At 36.0% G+C, this 20681-nt stretch overlaps 1 protein-coding gene across 1 annotated transcript in view; it reads left to right on the top strand.

The window, feature by feature from the left end:
- Nup210l (nucleoporin 210 like) overlaps nucleotides 1–20681 on the top strand; it is a 116839-nt gene that overhangs the window by 2183 nt on the left and 93975 nt on the right. Inside the window, exons 3-9 of the mRNA XM_076861989.1 lie at nucleotides 9228–9359; nucleotides 10819–10912; nucleotides 11455–11605; nucleotides 12889–13021; nucleotides 14130–14288; nucleotides 19200–19268; nucleotides 20285–20391. Of these exons, the coding sequence (XP_076718104.1) occupies nucleotides 9228–9359; nucleotides 10819–10912; nucleotides 11455–11605; nucleotides 12889–13021; nucleotides 14130–14288; nucleotides 19200–19268; nucleotides 20285–20391 (845 nt within the window). The remainder of the gene's footprint in view (nucleotides 1–9227; nucleotides 9360–10818; nucleotides 10913–11454; nucleotides 11606–12888; nucleotides 13022–14129; nucleotides 14289–19199; nucleotides 19269–20284; nucleotides 20392–20681) is intronic.

Genomic DNA, 20681 nt, shown 5'->3' with positions numbered 1-20681 from the left:
CTTGTATAGATGAGTAATGCAAATGGTATTAGCTTCGGATAATAAGAGGTGGAAAAAGGAATGCCTGCAGTATAATCCCTGATTGTGGCATCATATCTGACTTTTTTTTTTTTTCCATTTTGATATATACAGTGTCTTTCATGGTGTCTTATACCATGGAAAAGTTAATTTTTTTTTTTTTTAAAGAGAGAGAGAGAGAGAGAGAGAGAGAATTTTAATATTTATTTTTTAGTTTTCGGCAAACACAGCATCTTTGTTTGTATGTGGTGCTGAGGATCGAACCTGGGCCGAACGCATGCCAGGCGAGCGCACTACTGCTTGAGCCACATCCCCAGCCCCGAAATGTTAATTGTTTGAATCAATATAGGGAGGAGGAAGTAATCATTCATCTAGAACCAATTTAGGTGGTAGGTCTGAAGCTAGTCTAGAATGAGGGATAAGGCAATACAAAGATCAGGTGTGGTAGTGCATACCTAAAACGCCAGTTACTTGGAAGGCTGAGCCACAAGGATCACAAATTGGAGGCCAGCATGGTCAACTTGGATCCTGTCTCAGAATAAAAAATAAAAAGGGCTGGGGCGTAGCTCAGTGGTAGAGCCCCTCTAGGTTTAGTCCCCAACAAAAACTAAATCAAAAGTGGGGGTCATCAACATGAATCTTTGGCATCACCAGAATCACATGAGAACTTATTAGAAATGTGAATTCTCAGGCTCTGTCTCCAGTCATTTATATCAGAAGCTCTGGGGTAGGCCTACAGGCCTGTGTTTTAATAAGCTTTCTTGGTGGTTGTTTTTATTTTTCCTTTCTTTCCCCAAATAATTCTTTTTTTCTCTTTATTTACTTATTTATTTGTTTATTTTTTCAGTGATGGGAATCAAACCCAGGGCCTTGCACATGTTAGGCAAGCACTGTACCACTGAGAACCACATGCAGCCTCTCTTTATTTTTATTATTCATTTGTTTATCTAAAAATTTATTTTTAAGTTATTTACATATTTTGTAGTCACTGGGATTGTGTGTAGTCACTGGGATTATATATTTGTAGTCACAGTGACTACAAAGCACACCCCTGGCTCCTATTTGGGTTTTGAACTCAGGGGTGCTTAACCACTGTCTAGCTTTTTTTTTCTATTTTTTAAATTGTATTTATTTATACAGGACCTCTTGAGCATATGCTACCACTGATTACTCTTACTACCCCTGCCCCAGGTCATTTTTATACATAATAAAGTTTGAGATTTATTCTATTTTAGGCTAGAGCTTTCAAGAAATGCTTTTTTTTTTTTTTTTCAAATCAGGACAGGAGTCTTGGTATCCCTGCATTTCTAGCACTTCATGTCCATCTTGATAGGCTGGAAATATCTCTACAGCTTTTAAAATTCATTTATTTATATGTATTTTTTGCAGTAATAGGGATTGAACTCAGGGCATACATACAATGCTAGACAAGCATTTCATCACTGAGCTATACCCCAGCCCTTTTCTTTTATTTTGAGATATGGTCTCTTTATTTATTTATCTTTATGAGGTGATGAGGATTGAATCAGGGCCTCACATGTGTTGGGCAAGCGCTTTACCACTCAGCCCCAGCCCCAGCCCAAGATATGGTCTCTTTAAATTGCCAGTTTGGTCTCACTTGTGCACCTCCTGCTCTGCCTCCCAAGTAGCAGGGGCACAGGTATGTGCCACTGTCCCTGGCTATAATGCAGCATTTCTTAAAAGAATCAGTTTTAAAACAAAAACAAAAATGCCTCTAAAACCTGCTCTTTTTCTTTTTCTTTCAAGTACTGGGGATTGAACTCAGGAGTGCTTTATTTACCACTGGGTAACACCCCCCAGCTCCGTTTTTTGTTTGTTTGTTTGTTTTTAGTGTTTTGTTTTGGAACAGGGTCTCAGTGTTGCCCAGGCTGGCCTCACTTGTGATCCTCCTGCCTCAGCCTCCTAGTTACTGAGATTACAGGCCTGTACCACCCAACCGAGCCTCAAAGCTACTCTTAAATTCACTTTGCAGTTAGATAAAACTAATCTCTTTTTGTTTCCAGATTGCTAGCACCACCTTTCCATCCCTCCTCTTAACTTTTTGGTTTCTAAGAGGCAAGAGTCCTCTGCCACTGTCCACCAGATTTTCTTCTAAATACCAATACTAATTCTACAAATATTGATGCTGGTCCTTTTAACATTCTCATATGTGCTGTCAATGATAATTAAGTCATGACTGCTGCGTGACTGATAGAAATTGTAAGATGACATCAATTATAAGATGAATCTTAACCAAAAGAGTGGCTCAACAGTAGAGTGCCTGCCTATTCTGTGCAAAGCCCTAGCTTTGATCCCCAGGACCACAAAAAAACAAAACAAACAAAAAACAGAAACAAAACAAAATCTCAACTTCATAGATGTTAAGATATATATAAAAAAAATGAGTGTCCAAACTGGACATGGTAGCACATGCCTGTATTTTCAGTGACTTAGGAGGTTGAGCCAAAAGAATTACAAGTTCAAGGTCAACCTGGGCAATTTAGGGAGACCCTTTTCAAAATTAATAAATAAAATTGGCTGGGAATATCACTCAGTGGCAGAGTTTCCCCAAGTTCAATCTCTAGTACGGTAAAAGAAAAATAAAATTACTGGGCTGGGGTTGTGGCTCAGTTGTAGAGTGCTCGCCTAGCATGTGTGATCACTGGGTTTGATCCTCAGCACTGTGTAAAAATGAGATATAGTTATTGTATGTTCACCTAAAACAAAAAAATAAATAAATACATGTTTTAAAAAAAAAACGAAAAAGGTACCTAAGAATCCACAAAATATGAAGAAAATTCTCAAAGATGAGTCTTTGTGACCATGTTATATGAACTAGCTACAAAGGATAGAGGGATAGAGGAGGATATAGTGATCAGAAGCAGCAGCATTGAATGGTCACTTAACTATGTTTTTTTTTATATATTTTTTTTAGTTTTCAGTGGACACAACATCTTTATTTTTATGTGGTGCTGAAGATCGAACCCAGTGCCCCGTGCATGCCAGGCGAGCGTGTTACCGCTTGAGCCACATCCTCAGCCCCATGTACATTAATTCATGCTGATATCAAAAGATTCAGACTGGGTATGTGGTAGAGCAGCCCTGGGTTGGATCCCTAGCACCACACACATACACGAAAGATTCATTCACACAAGTACTAGGAAAAATGTCAAATATGGCTTCAATTTTAATTCATTTGACTTATAGAAAATATTCCAAAACTAAGTATTTCAGTAACCTTTCCCTGGTGCATACCTGTAATCCCAGCATCTCTGAAGGCTAAGGCAGGAGGATTGCAAACGAGGCCAGTCTGAGCAATTTATCAAGACCCTTTCTGAAAATACAAATAATAAAAAGGTCTGGGGATGTAGCTTAGTGGTAGAGCACCCCTGGGTTCACTCCCCATACCAAACAACAATCATCTTCCCCAATTGTACTACTAATATTATTGTTCATATAGATGACGCAGACTTATAATGATAAATGCCAGTATCAATGACCTACCAGGGACATTTCTATCTGAAGGGAAATGGGCAATCTGAAAGGGGTGAAAGACTGCATTTTCAAAGGGAAGAACATGCCCAAGAAAAACTGTTCATTCTTTTGACAAATATTCATTGAGTTACCTGCTCTTTATAAGGTACCTATGAAGGAAAAACATTAAGCATCCCATTGGTGTTTAGGCACCTCAAATCTTATTCATTAGACAGGCTTGTAATACCAATGACTCAGGAGGCTGAGGCAGGAGAATTGCTAATTTGAGGCCCGCCTCAGCAATTTAGCAAGGCCCTGTCTCAAGATAAAAAACAAAAAGGGCTGGGAATATAGCTCAGTGATAAAGTACCTCTGGGTTAAATTCCCAATACCAAAAAAAAAAAGAATTTTGTTCGAGATGATTTTTGATAATGTTTGGTAAGGAAATCAAGTGGCTATGACAGATGATGATTAAAGGTAAGAGACCTGAGTTGGGCATGTTCCATGTTGTAAGAATGCTAGATTGCTAGATTTCTTTTGATTTTTTTTTCTTTATGACTAAGTATTACCTAGATTTGAACATTCAAAATATATAGAAGATTGGGGCTGGGGTTGTGGCTCAGTGGTAGAACACTTGCCTAGCATGTGTGAGGCCCTGGGTTCAATCCCCAACACCACATAAAACTAAACAAAATAAAGGTATTGTATCCATCTACAACTAAAAAGAAAAAAATACAAAAGATTAAAGGGTAAAATGTAAATATTTCTTCAATCCTGGTTTTCTAAGAGGCAACTTTTCTGTATCTTACCAGTAGTATTTCATGAATGTATGAATATGCATTTTTTTAAGAACTAGAGGCATCAATCTTTAATAACTTACAGGCAAATGCTAAAAAATAGTTAATAATAATACAGAGAACACACATGGCTTATAAAAAGGGCTGTGGATCTACAAATGTGAGGGAGAGATCTTGGTTTTCACACAGACACAAAAAAATAAAGACTATTTTGACTGGCTGAATATGCATTTTTATAGTGGGAAATCTAGCCTTTGAGTACAGAGCACCTAGAGGAGTTTGAAGATGATGGCATAATTTTAGGTGAAAAAGTTCACATGGAGGATGGAAATATTTGGACAACTGATCAGTTTGGATAGGAAAACAGAATGGGATTATCAGTACTTTTTGCATTGTGCACAGCACTTGGTAAGTGTTCAGTAAGTAATTACCGATTGACTAGTTGCAGCAGTGGAGTATAATCAAAGAGTTGGCCTAGGCATGGTGACACATGCTGGTGGTAATCCTGGAATGCGGGAGGCCGAGACAGGAGGATTGCAAATTTGAAGCCAACCTCAACAATTTAGTAAGACCCTCAGCAACTTAGTGAGAACTTGTCTCAAAATAAAAAAATAAAAAGGGCTAGGAGGGCTGGGGATGTGGCTCAAGTGGTAGCACTCTTGCCTGGCATGCACAGGGTGCTGGGTTCAATCCTCAGCAACCCAAAAATAAAATAAAAATGTTGTGTCCAATGAAAACTAAAAAACTAACTAAATAAAAAAGGACTAGGAATGTGGCTCATTGGTAAAGTGTCCTGAATTAAATCCCCAGTATAAAACCAAAACCCAAACCAACCAAACAAACAAACAAAAAAAGGAGTTGATTTGGAAGCTGGAGTAAGTATGGAGGTTAGGAAAGACAGAAGTTTATAGTTTCTGCTCCCTCTTTTTGTTTATGGTTCTATGTTCCTTTGGTTCTCTCATTCTGGTTTCATTCTCTTGTTTTTTTGTGGTCTTCTTCTTTCATCTCCCTAGATCAGTTTTCCTTTTTTCTATTGCATTTTTCTTTCTTTCTTTTTTACACAGTACCTTTATTTATTTATTTTTGTATGGTGCTGAGGATCCATCCCAGTGCCTCATATATGTGAGGCAAGCACTCTACCACTGAGCCACAACCCCAGCCCAGTTGTTTTTCTTTCTTATTACACAACTCCAGTATGGACCCGAAGTATACTTCAGAATTATGGACCTGTAAAATGTTTGTTATATTACTTAGTAAAGTTATTTGTTTACTTTTCACTTTAAAAGCAAGTAAGTTAAATGAAAATTTTCCTAATCACTGAAAATTTACTTGTAAGTCGTCCAAAGTAATTGTTTTTTTTCTCTGGGATCCATGGCCTTGTATTAAAAAGCTTCCTGCAATTGAAATAATCAGATGAGTAGGCATTATGTGCACAAGGTTTTTCATATTTTTATGTAAGGTCATGGCAGCTTTTGTTCTCTCATTGCCATGTACATTTCTCCACTGAAGAAAGGGGTTTAATTTCCATTTATTGCTAGATTATCTAGTGCCTAATTATCTAGTGTAGGTATTATCTAAGCTCGCCCTTCCTCCCTCCCGCCCTTCCTTCCTTCCTTTGCCATACCTGGTACACTTCCTTAATGGCATCTACCAGCAGACCCTGTGAGATTTCAACTTCTCTTGGCTTTTGTCCATTGATCCCATGTTTTGGTTTTTAATTCTTTTAATTCAGGTTTTGTTTTTCATTTAAACATTAATCAAGTATAAGATTATTTTTATTTTAAAATAATTTTAGAGTTAGAGAAAAGATGAAAAGATAGTACACAGAGTTTTCATATACCTTAACCCAGTGTTTACTGATGTTTCATTAGTGACCTCTTTTTACCCTAGGAGTCCATGAAAGATACTACATTACTCAGGTAACTTGTGTTTCCTCAATCTCCTCTGATCTGTAACAATTTCTTGGTCACTTTTGACACTTTAAGGTCTGTTGTTCAGGTGTTTTATATAATATCTCTCCATTTTAGTTTGTCTGATGTTTTGTCTAGGTTATGGATTTTTTTGGGGAAAATATCCCGATGTGAAGAGCCCTTCTTGCTTCATTATATTAAGGAGTATATGATATCAACATGAGTTACCACTGGTGATCTGAACTTTGATCTCTTAGTTAAGGTAGTGTCTCTTAGGTTTCCCCACTATAAAGTTTCCATTTTCCCCTTCCCATACTCTATTAATTAAAAATAATCACTAAGCTGGGAATACTGGCACATGCCTGTAGTGCCGACTCCTTGAGAGATGAGCAGGAGGATCTCTTGAGCCCACAATTTCCAGATCAGCATGGGTAACTTAGTGAGACCATATCTCAAAAAAGAAAGTAAAGTGATCACTAAATCCAGCCCACAGTAAAAGAAGGGAGAACTAAGCTTCACCTTCATATATTCACTACCACAGTTTTAGGGAAGATACTTAGATATGTTTTGTTTCTACTTAGGGTTTTACCTTCTCATTTTTAGCATTTATCCATGAATTTTATTATTGTGTGTTCTGATGGAATTTTCTATTCCCCTTATTCTTTCGGTATTTATTAACTGGTATTCTTCTGGTTGTTTTGTTGTTTTGTTTTGTTTTTGCTGGGGGTGGGGGTAATAAGGATTGAATCCAATAGCACTTTACTACTGAGCTACATCCCCAGCCCTTTTTATTTTATTTCATTTTTGAGATAGGATCTAAATTGCTGAGTCTGGCTTGAAACTTGCTATCCTCTTGCCTCCGCCTCATGAGTAGCTGGGATTACAGGCATATGCACCAGGTCTTAACTAGTGTTTTTCTGAAAGAAAGATGTCTTACATCTCATGAATAATTTCTGTTATTCCTTTATTTATTATTTACATCAGTATGATTCATGGATATTTATTTTATTTGGGGGGTTATCATGCAATGCTTCATAAGTTATTTTGTTACTCTATTTTTTCCAACTGAGAGCTCTTTCAGCTTAGTTCCTGTGTCCTTTGAACTTGCCCCTATCTTTTATTTTGTTATTTATTATTAAATATTTCCTTTTTAACTCTACAAGAATTAGATTCATCTTCTATTTTCCAAGAGTAACCATTTCCTCAGAGAGTTATGGTTCGTTTGTTAAAGAATTATATTTAGAAACCAAGATCTGGACATAAGTGTGCCTATTGCTACTGAAATGTCACTCCTAGGTCCTCTCAGCAGACAGAACTAGGAAATATATGTATGTGTACTAACCTCTATATACACATATATCTACATTTATTTCCCTATCTTTCTGCATATCTCGTCCTATACCACAGAATTCATTCTAGCCTTCCCCTCTTGCTTATTTGCAACTTCTTTCTCAGGGAGAAAGGGAGAAACCTCGCCTTCCTTACCTACAGCATATTTATTTATTTGTTCAGTCATAGGGTATATATATATATAGAAACGTAATTTCAGGATGATTAATCCAGTTTTTAATGTTGCTGTGAAAGAACGATATCATTTCCTGAAATAAGGCTATTTTTATAAACCTTAGCCTTTCTTGAGGGGCATTTGCCTATGTTATCTGATTAACATTTTCCTTTGATTTTTTTTAATATTATTTTTTGTTATAGGTGGACACAATATCTTTATTTTATTTGTATGTGGTGCTGAGGATCGAACCCAGTGCCTCACACATGCTAGGTGAGCACTCTACCTCTGTACCACAACCCAGCCCTTCCTTTGATTTTAAAATTCAAAAAGCAGGCATATGTTAGGGACAGAGTTTGCCCCTGATATGTATTAGTAATTGTGGATAGTCTAGTGATAGTTATCTTGTTTTATGTTTCTTGTGAATGAGGCTGAAACTAAAAATGTATAGTTAAAACAGCAGAATGAGGCAACCATGATAATTCTCAAATACATGGTAACTTCAATCTGGAGGGAGCATTGTTCAAATGTAGCAGTAAAAACAGTTTTTATTTCATCCTTGTTTTGTTTTGTACTCTTTTAATTAGTGTTTCAGAGTTTCATTATGAGTATAATGACTGGAACCCTAATTGTTCTAATGTAGGTCTCAGGCTTTTTAATCTCATGGTCCAGAAAAAAAAAATGAGAGAAAAAAAAGAGAGGTATATTGCTAGAACTGATATATGGTTGCCAATATTCTACTTTACTAAATAAATACATTTTAAGCCTACTAACATTTTCACTTCATAAAAAATTACCACCTAAAAAGATAAGGATAAAGTATATATGCCTTTAAAGTAATGTATACAACTAATTAATAGTGTGATTAAGCATAATTTAATTTTCTTACTTTTTTTTTTTTTTTTGGTAGTGGGGATTGAACCCAAAGGGACTTAACTACCCAGCCACATCCCAAGCCCTTCTTCTTCTTCTTTTTTTTTTTTTTTTTTAAGAGAGAGAGAGAATTTTAATATTTATTTTTTAGTTTTCAGCGGACACAACATCTTTGTTTGTGTATGTGCTAACCCGGGCCGCACACATGTCAGGCGAGTGCACTACCACTTGAGCCACATCCCCAGCCCCCAAGCCCTTCTTTATATTTTATTTAGAGACAGGGTCTTGCTAAGTTGCTTAGGGCCTCGCTAAATTGCTGAGGCTGGCTTTGAATTTGCGATCCTCCTATCTCAGCCTCCCAAGTAGCTGGGATTACAGGCATGTGCCACCACTCCCTGCTATTACTCACTATTTTAAAACTCTATTTTTCTAATTTTTTCATGAATGAAAACATTATAAATCAGTGGTTTATGTCTTTAATTATCAACAGAAATTCTTAGATCCTGTCATTATGCCATTTTCTTCTGTGTGTAAAAGTGACTGTCACAGTCTTCTTTTTTATAAACTTTAGAATATGCTTTGAGTATTGGAAACATTTAAAACATTAATGACTTACTGAATTAAATACTCATTTCTTTTGATACATTGAAGTGACTGATCATGAACTACGCTGTGATGTTAAGGTTGATGTGATAGACAGCATTGAAATTGTATCTCGGACCCGGGAACTCTATGTAGATGATTCACCTCTGGAACTGATGGTGAGGGCATTGGATGCTGAAGGTAAAGAACTTCAGAGGATTCAACCAAATTACCTAAAATAAAGTAATATTCTTTTAAGTATAGCTCATGGAGACAGGAGCTTGAGTGATAAAAGTAGACTGGAAATAAGACTTATTTTCCCATTTGGAGCTCATGTAGATAAGGAATTAATGAATCTGAGTATGTTCATGTATTAGCTACATTCTCGTATAAACCATCTCTGAAGTTTTCTTAAATATCTAAATTCTGCTGCTGAGCTTCTGTTGATGGTTTCTATAGATGTGGGTGTGGTGGCACATGCCTATAATCCTAGTGAATGGGAGCTGAGGCAGGAGGATTGCAAGTTCAAGGCCAGCCTGGGCTACTTAACGAGACACTGTCTTAAAAAAATAAAATAGACTGGGGATGTTACTCAGTGGTTGAATGCTCCTGGGTTCAATACCCAGTACCAAAAAAAACCACTTTGAATTTTTCTGTGGTGTTTTCTTTTATCTTTTAATCTAGGGATCATAAACCAGGACCTTCACACCAGCTCTACCACTGAACAACATCCCCAGCCCTGTTAGCTCTACTTTTTGATCAGTTTACTTCTTATAGGCCAGGAGGATTAAATGTAAATTTGTGAAAAAGTTTGATATTTAAGTTAGTCTTTCTTGAAACTGATTTTATATTGCTTTAGATATACTATACTAATACTGTAATATGGTATTAAAAACATTTAGGGCTAAAGATATAGTTCAGTGATAGAGTGCTTGCTTAGCATGCCCAAGGCCTGCTTATTATGCATGAGTCCCTGGGTTTCCTCCCCAGCATTGAAAAAAAACCTAATTTTATTACCACTTTCTTTTTAAACTTTTTAGTAAAGAGTATCTTAAAATTTTTATTTATTACTAAGAATTAAACTCAGGGGCACTTAACCACTGAGACACATCTCCAGCCCTCTTTTACTTTTATAAATTTTGAGACAGGATCTTGCTGAGTTGCTTAGGGTCTTGCTAAATTGCTGAAGCAGGCTTTGAACTTGCAATCCTCCTGCCTCAGCCTCCCAGCCTCTGGGATTACAGATGTACACCACTGCATTGGCAAGAGTAATTTTTTTTAAATCTGAAAAATGAAATATTCTGCAATCTAGTTCTTATAAAAATTTGAAATCAGAATTAAGGATGCTGGTAAACCATCAGGTAGGTAGATATAGGGTAACCTTTCTGTAAAAAGAATGCAGCATAATGTCAACTGGAACTTAAATAACTGAGTCCTGTTTATTTTCTTGCTGTATAAGAAAGCTTGTACAGTAGTAGCACTTACATTGTTTGTGTAGGGATCTTCCTCAGATATGTGTGTTTCAATTCATTAATCCTTTTATTTGTTATTTAGAAGGAATAAAAATAGCATTTTAGTTAGGTTTTCTTTTCTTGTTCAAGATGCCTGAACATTTTTGAATATGTGATTCTATCTTGTCTGCATTTGGCTTGCTCTACAGGAAATACTTTTAGTAGTTTGGCAGGGATGATGTTTGAGTGGAGCATTGCCCAGGATAACGACCAAGCAAGAGAGGAACGGTCTAGCAAAATTAGGTAAACTTGAAACGAACATAAATCATCTCACTTTGAAAGAGACATCTGCCATTGGGTGGCACACTGAACAGTAACTATTTGTGTGAATCTTGATAATCCACTGTCTGGACTTTTTTGAAACAAATAAATTGACTAAGGAAAATGTCTTTGACAAAAGGATGTATAGTATACATAGGTACCTTTATTATGGCTTAATTTGAGCCACTGTAGAGGATTCCCTCTGTGAGCTCAGGACTATATAATGATTTGAGTCAGGTGTATCTCCTGGCAGTTTTGTTGTTCAAGCTATCTTCATGTGCTGAAATAGAGTAAGATAATGGTATGAAATTTTATATTCAGTACCAAAGAATAGATCCCTGACAACCCAAATTTTAGTTATACAACAATTTTAGCCATAGTCACAAATATTGTTTATAGTCAGAAATTTTAAAACTTTCTATACTGTATAGACATTAAAGAGACTGTGTTTAAAATCTCTTAAGATTTTTGGAAGACGGTATTGTTTGATTCTGCTGAAAGCAAATCTTATATTATGTCTTTAGGATTCTGAAATTCTCTGAAGCAGAATATTCTCCTCCACACTATATAGCTGAGATGGAAAATGAAGAGAAACAAGGAGATGTGATTTTGGTGTCTGGAATTAGGACTGGTGCTGCTATTGTAAAAGTTCGAATTTATGAACAATTCTATAAGGTAAAAAGTTTGTGCCATATACTTTTTTCTGATAATCTTGCCTATGGAGATATAGTTGCTTATGCTTATCTATGATAACTTGATAAGAAACCTAACCCAAGTATGATTTGGGCCAGTAATTTATCATTTAATTGGAAAAGTCATTTGAAGAGAATAAACTTAAAAAAAAATTTGTGTTCCTCAAACATTTTAGAGTATTACTTAATTATAATTTCAAATATGTCTGGCATTTTCTCTTAAAACATTCTCAATAATATACATTAGCTATTTATAATTATAAATATGATAGCATTTTATTTACCAATCCTTTGATATAGGTCCAAAGCCTTTCTTCAGCCATAAATTCACTGTTTAGAAACCTACATACTTTTTCTTCCATAAACCTTAGTTTCTAGTTTCATTTTCTTCTTTGATCAAGTGAAAATTTAGACATGTGATGCACTCAGAGTGTAGACTTCTATAACTTTCAAGGATTTCTGCCCCAATTCTTCACTTTTCTAACCCACATCTAATTTGATAGCACTTATTGGCCACTTGCCTTTAACTTCTTTTCAAAACATTCATTTTTTTTTTAAACAACAGCTTTCTTTTCACATCCATGCTTTTTATTTTAATTTATATAAATTTACAGTTATATCTGCAGAAATAAATTTGAAAAAAACAAATGCCTTTTGGTAAGCATTTATTTCATAAGGCAGAAATACAAGTGGTAGAGATCCTAGAGAGCAGCCCAACCACCTGGTGTTGGGTTAAGTCTTTCCAAGAATCAGTCGATCAACAGGGAGTAGAAAGTGATGTGATGTGCATGTCAGTCAACTGGAGGTTGGCTATAAGAACTTCTGCTGCATATCGACAGGTCTTACCTTTCTTTACTTTGGCATAACTTGCCTATTTGCCTATTTCTTTTTTAGAAGTGTTTTCATTTTTTACTAGTCTGAGTGACTTAAAACATCATTACAATAGTAAGATTCATGGTCTCTTTTCAGGCTAATGAAATTATACTTGTAATTTTGAAAGCATTTAAAAATATTTATTTAAAAACTTTAAAGAAACATATGAAATGAACTTTTAAAAAATTTTTTTGGGGGGGTTGTAGATGGACACAATACCTTCATCTTATTTATTTTTATATGGTGCTAAGGATCGAACCCAGTGCCTCCCACATGCCAGGCAAGTGCTCTACCACTGAGTCACAACCCCAGCCCCAGGAAGTGAGCTTTTAACAAGGAAGATGGCCTTGAGGTTTTTACCTATGGAAACTGTTCTTTTCCTTCCTCTTTTAGAAAGTGGCAGCAGCACTGATACGTCTGCTTGTTTTGGAAAATATATTTCTTATACCATCCCATGATATTTATCTCTTAGTAGGAGCATATATTAAATACCAAGTTGCAAAAATGGTTCAGGGAAGAATGACAGGTAAGTTTATTTATCTTTTCCTGTAACTCACATTTCTCAGATCCTTTCTGCAGATGACAAAACAACTACCCCACATTATATATGAAAAATATTTCCTTGTATTTCTTAGATTGTGTGATAAAGTACTTTGTAATTGCTGTACTTGAACTACTACTGAATAGAGATAGGCCCCGTATCTTGAATAGGTACATGCCAGGCTATTCCTGGCAGTTCATTAGTTTTTTAAAAATAATTTTAGTTGTAGATGGATACAATATCTTTATTTTGTTTAGTTTTTTTAATGTGGTGCTGGGTATTGAACCCAGTGCCTCATGCATGCAAGTGCTCTACCAATGAGCCACAACCCCAGCCCAGTTTTAAAAACATTTTTTTAGTTATTGATAGACCTTTATTTTATTACTTATATGTGATGCTGAGAATCGAACTTAGTGCCTCACACATGCCAGGCAAGTGCATTACTATAGAGCTATAGCCCCAGCCCCTAGTTCATTAGTTTTTAAGAATACAAACAATACCACTGGGTGAGGTGGCAGCCCCAGCCCCTAGTTCATTAGTTTTTAAGAATACAAACAATACCACTGGGTGAGGTGGCACTAAGTTGCCTGGGCTGGAGGATCAAAAGTTTGAGGGCAGCCTACGCAACTTGGTGAGATCCTCAAAATATAAAGGGCTGGGTATATAGCTCAGTGGTGGAGTGTCCCTGGGCTTAATCCCCAGTACCAAAAAAAAAAAAAAAAAGAAGAAGAAGAAGAAGAATACAAACAATACCAATAATCAATTGGAATTGATAGTACTCCCAAACAAATGGCTAGCTGTAGAAATTCATCATTGTGGGGAAAAATCAGAAGAAGAACACCCTTAAAAAGGCCTGTTTTCTGTGCTGGAGTTGTGGCTCAGTGGTAGAGCACTTGGCTCACACATGTAAGGCACTGGGTTTGATTCTCAGCACAACATATAAGTAAATGAATAAAATAAAGCTTCATCAACAACTAAAAAAATATTTTAAAAAAGGGCCTGTTTCCTGATTTTCCTCTTACAACCCAGTGCTACAACATTATTCTCTATAGTAGCTCTGTCATTACATTTATATGTCTTTTATGTCTTACAGAGGTGAAATTTCCCCTGGAACATTATATACTGGAATTGCAAGACCATAGATTTACACGTAATGGGTCTCTTTCTGGGAAAGTGGCTTTACTGGATGAGAGAACAGCCACAGTGACTGCCCTCCGACTAGGCCAAACTAATCTTGTCTTTGTTCACAAAAGTATCCTTTTCTTTTGTTTAAGTTTATCTGCCCATCTACACTTTCCTGAGCATACTAGACATGTTCCTTGGTAAAGAGTTTATTAAGATTGATTATAATATACTGCTTATCTTTCTTTCTTTTTGTCTTTCTTTTGTGGTGCTAGGGATTGAACTGAGGGTTTTTTGCATACTAAGCAAACTCACTGTTTTTCTATGTGTTTCAATTATTTTTTTAGCAAAGAACTGTTTTTGTCTTAATTTCTAACAAATGAGAGATAAGAAAAGGAGAGTAGTGGAACTTGGGATCTGTTGACTTCAATGCTTATTTGTATCCTCCATCAATTCAAATTGGGAGACTGGGGATAATGGAGTTTGGAGGAACATACATGAGTTATGTTTAATTTTTCCTTTCTTATTTTTACATGATAATTGTGAAAAGATGGTATTGTCCATAGAAGATATTTAATTAAGATTTTAAACATTTGAGTTGAGAGTAATTTTAAAATTCACTAAAACTACTCTGTAAGGATTGAACAAAGAGAGATGCAAGGAGCTTTAATGTAGTTAAGGAAAACAAAACAGAATGAAGACTTAAATTTAAAAAATACATAAATATGATTTGGACTTCATTTTTTTCAGTGTTTAATTTGGAAGTATTTCCTATTTTTAAATATTTCAATCTAAAAAGAATTACTTCACACAGTAAATATCAGTTATATTTCTACTGTATGCTCAACAATGTTCAAAACACTGAGGATACAGACTGCTATTTTACCCAGGATAGTTAGGGAAGTCCTCTCTGATAAGGTCACATTGGAGTAATGAGCCTTGCAGATATCTGAGTGAAAGATCTCCAGGAAGGGGAAATAGCAGTTGCAAAGGTTCTGAAGCAGAACCATGTTTGGTATGCTTACAGAAACATGAGGAATAAAATAAGGCTACATAGAAGTGAATCATGGGAAAGTAGCAAAAGAGGTGATAAAGTAGGGGAGGGATAGATTATGTAGGGCCAAGTAGACTTACACTCAGTAAGTCTACCAAACTGGACAGATACAGCACTTGTAGATGTGCTAGATGTTTTTATTATTTGTCTGATCCATATTGAAGAGAGTTATTGACCCAAAGTTGTTTGTTCTTTAGTGTTTTTTAAGGTGCCTAGGATATTTGTCAATAAAAACAAAATAAACTAAGTCATTTAGTATATGTTGAGCCCTACCTATGTGTCAGGCACATCCATGAAAATCCCTAGGCAAAACTAATTTTTTTCCATATTCTAGTCTGTATAGTTACTTATTACAAAGTAGCAAATATTAAAATACATTATACTTGATGATTTATGTCTTTCTTGAGCACATGGATGATGACTATTCATAATTTGTCTAGCACCTGTTAAAAAGAGAGAGAGAAAGAAAGAAAAGGAAAGAAGAAAGAGCAGGGTGCAGTGTCACATCACAGGCATGTGACAGGATGGGAGACTGAGGTAGGATGATCACAATTTCGAGGCCAGTCTCCGCAACTTAGTGGAGCCCTAAGCAACTTGGCAAGACCCTGTCTCAAAATCAAAAAATAAAAAAGGCTGGAGATGTGGCTCAGGTATAAAGCACTTCTAGGTTAAAGCACTCAGTACTGCAATTAATCAATAAAAATAAAATGTAGGAAAACCAGGAGAGAGGAGTTTCACCAAGTGAGGACCTTAAAAAGAGGAGACTGTGTGAAATCCAATGGAGATATTAAGTAAGGTTATATTCAGTACAAGGTCCCGGGGCACCTTGTCAATTAAAACATTGAAAACAAAAAGAAAAATGAGGTAGAAGATTGGAAAAGACCTAAAAATAACTTTTTTAAAATAGGAGAAATTTGACCATGGCAAACATATTGAGAAATGAGAGCCAGTTGATGGAGCAAGTTTTCTGACAGGCAAGAGAAAATTAAATTTAGAACACAGGTAGGATTAACTTGAAGGCAGAGTATTTTATTTGATGGAGGAATAAATTGGTTTAGAGAATTGTGGAGATGTTTCATCTGCAAAATGAAGGGAATATTGTATTTCTGAATTTCCTTATTTTACAAGCATTGTATTCACATATCAGAACCAAGTCTAGTTTGGCACCTAGTTACCTATCCAATCTTTATTTTCTTTCTTTCTTTCTTTAATTTTTCTTTTTTTAAATTTGTTTTAATTAGTTACACATGATAGTACAATGATCTTGACATATTATACATTTGAATCAGATGGGGTATAATTTCTCATTTTTCTGAGTGTACAGGTTTTTTTTAACATATATATGTAAAATATATATAATATGTTGTGGATGGACGCAATACCTTTATTTACTTTTTTTAATGTGGTGCTGAGGATCGAACCCAGTGTCTCACATGTGCTAGGCAAGCACCATACCACTGAGCCCCAGCCCCAATCTTTATTTTTTTAATTCTTCTTCTTCTTTTTTTTTTTTTAATAAAAATTTTTTTAGAGAGAGAAGAGAGAGAGAGAGAGAGAGAGAGAGAGAGAGAGAGAATTTTTTTATATTTATTTTTTAGTTTTCGGCCGACACATCTTTGTTTGTATGTGGTGCTGAGGATCGAACCCGGGCTGCACGCATGCCAGGCGAGCACGCTACCACTTGAGCCACATCCCCAGCCCCAATTCTTCTTCTTCTTATTATTATTTTTTGATACCAGAGATTGAGCCCAGAGACACTCAACCACTGAGCCACATTCCAGCCCTTTTTAATTTTTAATTTTAATTTTTATTTTGAGACAGGGTCTTGTTTAGAGCCTTACTAAGTTGCTAAAGCTGGCTATGAATTCACGATCCTCCTGCTGTAGCCTCCCAAGATTCTGGGATGAAAGGCATGCCACCTTGCCTGGTGCCTATACAGTCTTTAGAAAAGTTGCTTTAATTAATAGCTTAAAATATTCTTTAACATGTTAATTTTATCTGTTTATCCATGTATAGGTTAGATAGTCTTCATAGCTGATTTGGAGTATATGAAGCAGCTATAAAAATTTGATCTCATACAAAATATTATTTTACTTTCATTATCTCTGTAAAATAGAGAAATAAAATATAACCTAGACCATGACTGAATTAATACAACTTCTAAATTAGTATACTTTGAATTAGCGAGTGTTTAGTCATCTTAGGTACCTATTTCTCAGAACAGAATAATTTCTTATTAGCTTTTAGATGTAATGTGTTTCTTTTATTTTTTATTTTTTTTAAAGAGAGAGTGAGAGAGGAAAGAGAGAACTTTAATATTTATTAATTTTTTTTAGTTATCGATAGATACAACATCTTTGTTTGTATGTGGTGCTGAGGATCGAACCTGGGCCGCACGCATGCCAGGCGAGCACGCTACCGCTTGAGCCACATCCCCAGCCCAATGTGTTTCTTTTAAACATTTCTTTTTTTTAAATATTTATTTTTTTAGGTGTAGATGGACACAACACAATGCCTTTATTTTTTTATGTGGTGCTGAGGATCGAACCTGGATCCCGCCCATGCTAGGCAAGCTCTTGACCGCTGAGCCACAATCCCATCCCCTGTAATGTGGTCTTTTTTTTTTTTTTTTTTTTTTTAAAGAGAGAGTGGAGGGAGAGAGAGAGAGAGAGAGAGAGAGAGAGAGAGAGAGAGAGAGAGAGAGAGAGAATGAATTTTTTTTAATATTTATTTTTTAGTTTTTCGGCAGGCACAACATCTTTGCTTGTATGTGGTGCTGAGGATCGAAACCGGGCCGCACGCATGCCAGGCGAGCGTGCTACCGCTTGAGCCACATCCCCAGCCCTGTAATGTGGTTTTTTTTTTTTTTTTAAACAAGGCAATTTATGCTTTTTATTAATATCATTTTCTTTTTAAAATTAATTATTTAAATATTTATGACAGCAGAATGCATTATAATTCTTATTATACATATAGAGCACAATTTTTCATATCTCTGGTTGTATACAAAGTATTTTCACACCAATTCGTGTCTAAGTCCATGTAATGTGTTTTTTTAAAAATATTTTTTTAGTTGTGGATGAACCTTTATTTATTTATTTATTTATTTATATGTGATGCTGAGAATCAAACCCAGTGCCTTATACATGTGAGGCAAGCACTCCACCACTGAGCCAGAGTGTAATGTTTTTGAGAGGGAAGCATGTTCCTAATTAGATTGCATATTGACTGATATTAGAATAAATTTATACTTCTGCTATAATTTTTTTGTGTGGGGGGATTGCATGGGGGGTCCTGAGGATTGATCCCAGGATTACTTTACCACCAAGCTACATCTGCAGCCCTTTTTATTTTGAGAGATGATTTAAGTTGCTGCAGCTGGCCTAGAACTTGTGATCCTTCTACCTTAGCCTCCTCAGTTACTGGGATTAGTGGTGTGTGCCACCATGCTAGAAGTATCTCTGCTATAATGTAGCTGGAGGGGAAATGAGTAACATGATATATAAGTGACCTACAAGTATATGATGGCAAAGAGAAAAGATTTGCAGCCAATGATTTTGAAACTACCTGCAGAGCTCTATGCATGTTGCTGGGTAGCAAGTTGTGTATCTCCCCCGACCTATATCACCGCTGTTTTTCTCTTGAGCCAAAAGGTCTCTTCCTCCCATATGGTGCCACCTGTCTTGAATTTCATACTGGACTCCTATGTAAGAATTTATTTGGAGAAAGAGTTCTTCAGCTAAATGAATTTAAAAAAACACAGAGCATAATCTTTCTCCAATTCCACCCACCTCAAGGTTGAAGATCAAGAATACCTAACTCCTGCGATGACTAAGTATCCCACAGATTTTTCTCAGAAGTGTACACATTTAAATTTTGGATTTCTGAAGGAAATTTGTTGTGTGTTTATTATTCTTTGCTTTGGTAGATTACCTTTTTATTTTTATCCAACTCTGGTCCACATGATTTCCTTAAGCAAAAATTAAGATGTCCATATGCGATCTGTGTCTGGACTCCCAAATTGCACTATATATGTTGTAGAGCCTGGATTTTTAGGTATTTTTAGATAATGGTTTTCAGAAAGTTTGATAATTTAAATGATTTTACTAAAATGAGTGCATTAAAAATTAGAGACCTTAGAGGTCTCAGTCTTTGTTTTGGGACCTAACTAACTTCAAATTCAACTTTACTTGGACATGTTTTGATTAATTGTTCTGGTTAAATTCTATCTGCAAGAGGGAAACATCTTGAAACAGAAACGATTTGAAATCTTCATAATACAATCTTTGGGTTAGGAAAAGAGACTTATGTAAGGGAAAAGGCCGGGCATGGTGGCACATGCCTGTAATCCCAGCAGTTTGGGAGGCTGAGGCAGGAGGATTGCAGATTTGAAGCTAGCCTCAGCAATTTGGCGAGGCTGTAAGCAACCTAGTGAAACCCTGTCTCAAAAAATTAAAAGGGCTGGGGCTGAGGCTCAGTAGTTGAGTGCCCTTGGGTTCAATCCATGGTACCAAAAATAAATAAAGAAAGAAACAGACAGGGTGGGGGCAGAAAGAAAGAGAGAGACAGAAAGAAAAGAAAGAAAGGAAAAGGAAAGGGAGGAAGGGAGGAAGGGAGAGAGGAAGGAAGGAAGGAAGGAAAGAAAGAAGGAAGGAAGGAAGGAAATCTAATGTCCTTAGGCTCTTGAAACAGAGTCTGACTGAAAGAAGCTAGAACTGTCTGGCACATTTTGAATGAGCCTTAATTGTGGTTTGAGCTGACTACAAGTGTCTATAAGTGACAGTGCTTCTTTATACTTGATATAAGCTAAGTTAAACCATGATTGTTGGAACCCTATTTTCTTTTTTTATGTGGTGCTGGGGATGGAACCCATTGTCTCACTGAGTAGAGCAAGTGCTCTATCTCTGAGCCAGACCTCAGCCCTTGGAACCTTATGTTGTTTGAGAGAAGAAACTGAAATATTTGCTTTGGAAATCTATCTATTAGCAAGTTTTTCTCTTTTAAAATTTGTTATTTCATTTTAGAAACATGTTGGCTTCTTCTAATACTTTCGTTTCTTGATTTGTATATAGGATTCACCGTCTACCCTGGAGACCGATGGAGTCTAGAGGTGGGACAGGTGTATGTTATTACAATAGAAGTGTTTGATAGAAGCAGCACAAAGGTCTATATTTCAGATGTGAGTTTCTTTTAGATCTTTCTAGCTCCTTTTGTGGATAATTCTTTGAAGGGGTCATCTTTCTGATTAGAAGTTCCTCTTTTTTCCTTTGTTTCCAGACTTTACCTTTGGGAATGCAAGTTGCTAGGTGGTTGTTATCATTAGAATAACATGATAATATCATAATTACATAATAACCAACTAGTGCTGTCCTTGAGGAATGCTAAACCAGAAGTAAAAAATATAATTCAGTCAGAATTATGGGAAAGAGTTGAAGAGAGCACCAGCGGGAGCACTCTGGAGGAGCTCCT

Source organism: Callospermophilus lateralis, chromosome 7, assembly GCF_048772815.1.
Source record: "Callospermophilus lateralis isolate mCalLat2 chromosome 7, mCalLat2.hap1, whole genome shotgun sequence".
In the NCBI taxonomy this organism is placed as follows: Eukaryota; Metazoa; Chordata; class Mammalia; order Rodentia; family Sciuridae; genus Callospermophilus; species Callospermophilus lateralis.
The sequence above is the reverse complement of the archived record's forward strand: the minus strand, read 5'-3'. Positions and strand labels throughout refer to the sequence as shown.